Source organism: Otolemur garnettii, unplaced genomic scaffold, assembly GCF_000181295.1.
Source record: "Otolemur garnettii isolate 467f Iridium unplaced genomic scaffold, OtoGar3 scaffold00045, whole genome shotgun sequence".
Lineage (NCBI taxonomy): Eukaryota > Metazoa > Chordata > Mammalia > Primates > Galagidae > Otolemur > Otolemur garnettii.
The window spans coordinates 6,165,166-6,169,628 of NW_003852440.1; the positions used below are offsets into that span (position 1 = coordinate 6,165,166).

Sequence of the window (4,463 nt, forward strand, 5' to 3'; positions counted from 1 at the left end):
TTGGAGGTTGCTATGAGCTGTGATGCCACAGCACTCTACCCAGGGGGATAGCTTGAGGCTCTGTCTCAAAAAAAAAAAAAAAAAAAGAAAAAGATATTACATCAATCTGGAAAGAACATAAGATGTTCTTGACAAATTTTTAAAGAAATGAAAATTAGAAATTCATCTTTTTGTGTGTTTGGAAACAGTCTCACTCTGTTGCCCCAGGCAAGAGTGACTCACAGCAACCTCAAGCTCCTGGGCTCAAATGATCCTCCTGCCTCAGCCTCCTGAGTAGCTGGGACTGCTGCCATGACACCAGCTCATTTTCCTATTTTTAGTAGTGATGGATCTCACTCTTGCTCATGCCTCAGGCTGGTCTCAAACCCTGAGCTCAAGCAATACTCCCACTTTGGACTTCCAGAATGCAAAGGTTATAGGTATTAGCCACTGTATCCAGCCCTTGTTATTTTCTTTATATGTATAGATACACTTTTTTTTTTTTTTTGAGTCAGAGTCTCACTTTGTCACCCTTGATAGTGCAGTGCTATGGTGGGGTCAACTGCTCATAGCAACCTCAAATTCTCCAGCTTAAGTGATTCTTTTGCCTCAGTCTCCTAAGTAGCTGGGACTACAGGTGCCTGCCACAATGCCCAGCTATTTTTAGAGACAGAGGTCTCACCTCTGCTCAAGCTGGTCTGCAACTCCTAAGCTCAAGAAATCCACTCAGCTCAGCCTTCCAGAGTACAGCTCTATCCTCCTACCACTGCCATTTGCTCCTACCTCAGCCTCCCCAGTAGCTGGGACTTGCAGGCACCTACTACCACGCCCTGCTAATTTTAGAGAAGAGGTCTTGTGATTGTCTCAGGCTGTTCTCTAACTCCTGAGCTCAAGCAATCCACCTGCTTCAACCTCCCAGAGTGCTAGGATTACAGGCATGAGCCACAGCACTGGCCCTTTTTTAAAAAGTCCATTGAAGGGCCAGGTGCAGTGCCTCATGCCTATAATCCTAGCACCTGGCCTCAGCCTCTTTTTTTTTTTTTTAAGTCCATTGAAGGGCCAGGTATGGTGGCTCAGGCCTATAATCCCAACACTCTGAGAGGTCAAGGCAGGTGGATTGCTTTAACTCAGGAGTTAGAGACCAGCCTGAGACAATCACAAGACTCCTTCTCTAAAATTAGCTGGGCATGGTGGCAGGCACCTGTAAGTCCCAGCTACTAGGGAGACTGAGGCAAGCAGATGGCTTGAGCCCAAGAGTTTGAGGTTGCTGTGAGCTATGACATCATGCACTCAACCCCAGGGCTACTGAGACTCTGTCTCAAAAAAAAAAAAAAAGTCCATTGAGCTCAGTAGCCTATCAATTAATCATTTAAAGTCCTGTATCTGAGGCTCGGCACCCGTAGCTCAGTGATTAGGGCTCCAGCTATATACACTGAAGCAGCCAGGTTTGAACCTGGCCTGGGCCTGCTAAAACAACAACTGTAACAACAACAAAAAAATAGCAGGGCATTGTGACCGGCACTTGTAGTCCCAGCTACTTGGGAGGCTGAGGCAAGAGAATCGCTTAAGCCCAGGAGTTAGAGGTTGCTGTGAGCTGTGACATCATGGCACTCTACAAGGGACAATATAGTAAGACTCTGTCTCAAAAAAAAAAAAAAAATCCTGCATCTAAAATGACTCATACTGAGAGGGAATTTTCTTTCTCCAGCAATCTCCACCAAGAGTCAGCCTATTCTGCAAAATAGGTTATTCTATTTGGTTTGGAAAGTTACACAATAAATATCAACCAGATTTTTAAAGTCCTGCTTAATAAGTAAGTGCTATAGGACACAGGAGAAATGGCTTAACAAACCAAGTAAATCTCAGGAGTTACAACCAAAAACAGCTTCTAACCTTAAAATCACTATAAACCTGTTTCTATAAACATGGAAGAGAGGAATAATCTCACAATACCATGAGAGGAAACATGTGAGGACAATCTCACAATGCCATGCCCTACTAACAAAAACTTACCTTCCCAATCGGCAGTAGGTAGAACAGAGCTTGAATAAAAAACCAGAGGAGGTAGGCTCCAAATACTCTGGTTTCCCACAAACCATACAACTCTGACAACTGAGGAGGGAAACTGAGAAGACTGGGATCTTGCTGTTTACCCATCAACAGCAACAGGAAGAGGAAGACAGGCAGGCCAAGCATGATGAGAAACACACCTGCAAACACCAAATGAACATTCAAGGCTCAAATCTCAATCTAGTCTATTTATGTATTTAAAGAATCATTTGAGATTTTTTTTTAAGGTCAAAACTCAGGTCTGTCTGAAACCAACTTCTAACATACCAACTAAAACTCCTCTACCTGTTATTGCCAGTGGGCAAGTAACCAGGGGCATCCAAAGAGTAAATGAGAAGAAGTCCAGCACTGAGCAGCCAAGTCCCACCCCAGAGACCAAGCTTTAAAACATTTAACCTCCAAGCACAGAGGAGGAAATTGTTGAAACGCCAGCAAACAGAAGATCAAAACATCTAGAAATTATCCAATCCTAACAAAAAACTTTATATTACAAATTCCTAAGATAGTGTCAAATTCGTGTAACTTGTACACAGATTTTAAGTGATGCTGTAACAGACTAGCTCGTCAAAGGTTGCAATTTATAAAATACAAAGCAATTAAGCGATGCAGGATTTTGAGCCATTTACCCAAGTATTTTCTTTTACTAACTCATAAAATTTCATCAACTCCAAGGCTTTGTGAGATCTTTGCCCCTCACATACAATCAACCTGTCCAGCAGGTAGAACAGATACATTGACCCATTTCATGTAGACAGCGTATAGACACTGATAACTGCCCAAGCCAGGCCCTGCCATCTCAGGTCTGAATCTTAGCAGGTCTCCCCATCCCTAACAGGTCACCAACCTTACTACGCATAATTCCCAGATCAACCTTCCTTTATTACCTTCAACTTCTCTGCTTAAATCCTCTGAACAGAATGGCAAAAGTTTTCAATATAGCCCCAGGGGCATCTTTCTGCTCCAGACTCCCCCAAATGCTCCCACTTCTGGCCTTTGTACTCACTATTCCTTCTCTGGAAGGCTCTACCTCAGACTTCACCTGGCTCATCATCATAGCTACCTCAGACTTCTGCGGTGTGGCCTTTCCAATCCACCTTATAACAACTATCACTAGCCCACTCCACCTCCCCTTCCTGGCCCCAGCTCTGCGGCCTACCAGGTACTCCTCCAAATTCCAAGTTCTTGGTTGGTGATGAGGTCGCGTCAAAGGTTCTCAGTGATGTAAGTCCTTTCATAACAAGTTTTTCTTCCTTAGAATCTAGTTCTTTTAATTTTGTTTCTTCTGTTCTTGGACGTAGTCCATAGTGTGTTGATGTATAACCACTTTCTTGTGATAAGTGGAACTTTTCCTAATTGAAAATTTGTTAAGTATTAAATATCTGTAGTCAAAAATTACCATTAACGCTACTACATACCATGTTAATTAATTTAATATCTCCATGTAGTTGTATACTAATATACTTCTTACATTCAGTCTCAATTTAAGGGCATAATTTTAGAACAGATTATGAAATACTAGGATTTTCAATGTTTTTCTGGAGGGAGAGTCAATTTAACAGAAAAATAAAATAATCACCTGAGGTGAAAATGAACCCGTTCATACCTGGACGTTTCTATGAGGGGCGTCGTTCCTCTCCACGTGCTCAGGTTCCCCGTTGTATCTGATGACGCTATTTCCAAATGGCTTCTAAAATGAAGAATATAAACACTTTAAGCAAAAGAACTACATCTTATTAAAAAGGAACAGAATCATAAAAAATGTTATTACTGTCAATTTAAGCAATAGTCAACTAAAGATTTTCAGTCTTAATCCTAAAGAATTTCAGCCTCATTTTGTTAAAAAAAAAAAAAATTAAACTAGAATTTCCCAGTTTTCAAAAGATTGGATATTTCAGCTTTCATGTAACATAATCAGACTGAATAGTTATAATTTCATTGACAGATACTCTATTAATATTTGCTACGAGGAGACAGAGTAAAAATTACTAAATCAGTTCATTAATTGGTTAAAAAAAAAAAGAGGGAAATATGTTCATTACCCCAAAATAACCAAAACTAGGAAATTAAGAAACAGTGGTACTTATACAAAATATAGTCAGCCCAGGGCTCGACTGGTAAGGAGCAAAGCCAGTCTGTGGCTCTTGTGTCACTAAGACTATAATGAGATTGCACTGAAAAATATAGCAGTCCCTAAATATTAAAAATGAAAGTATAACAAAGTATCATGCAGCACCAGTTCCTCAGCCTGAGGCATCTGTCTGATAAGGAGAGCCACTAATGGTTACAGTGTTCAAACTCACTAGTAATTATCAAAATGCAAGTTAGAACAGTAAACTGAGGCTCAGCGCCTGTGGCTCAAGCGGCTAAGGCGCCAGCCACATACACCTAAGGTGGCGGGTTCGAATCCCCAGCCC

General features: G+C 41.3%; 1 protein-coding gene across 1 annotated transcript in view; it reads right to left on the minus strand.

Moving 5' to 3' along the window:
* The window catches only part of LBR (lamin B receptor), a 29,094-nt gene that overhangs the window by 16,212 nt on the left and 8,419 nt on the right, over positions 1–4,463 (minus strand). Inside the window, exons 4-6 of the mRNA XM_023513896.1 lie at positions 3,653–3,736; positions 3,206–3,398; positions 1,993–2,189 (exon numbers count right to left, since the gene is read on the minus strand). Of these exons, the coding sequence (XP_023369664.1) occupies positions 1,993–2,189; positions 3,206–3,398; positions 3,653–3,736 (474 nt within the window). The remainder of the gene's footprint in view (positions 1–1,992; positions 2,190–3,205; positions 3,399–3,652; positions 3,737–4,463) is intronic.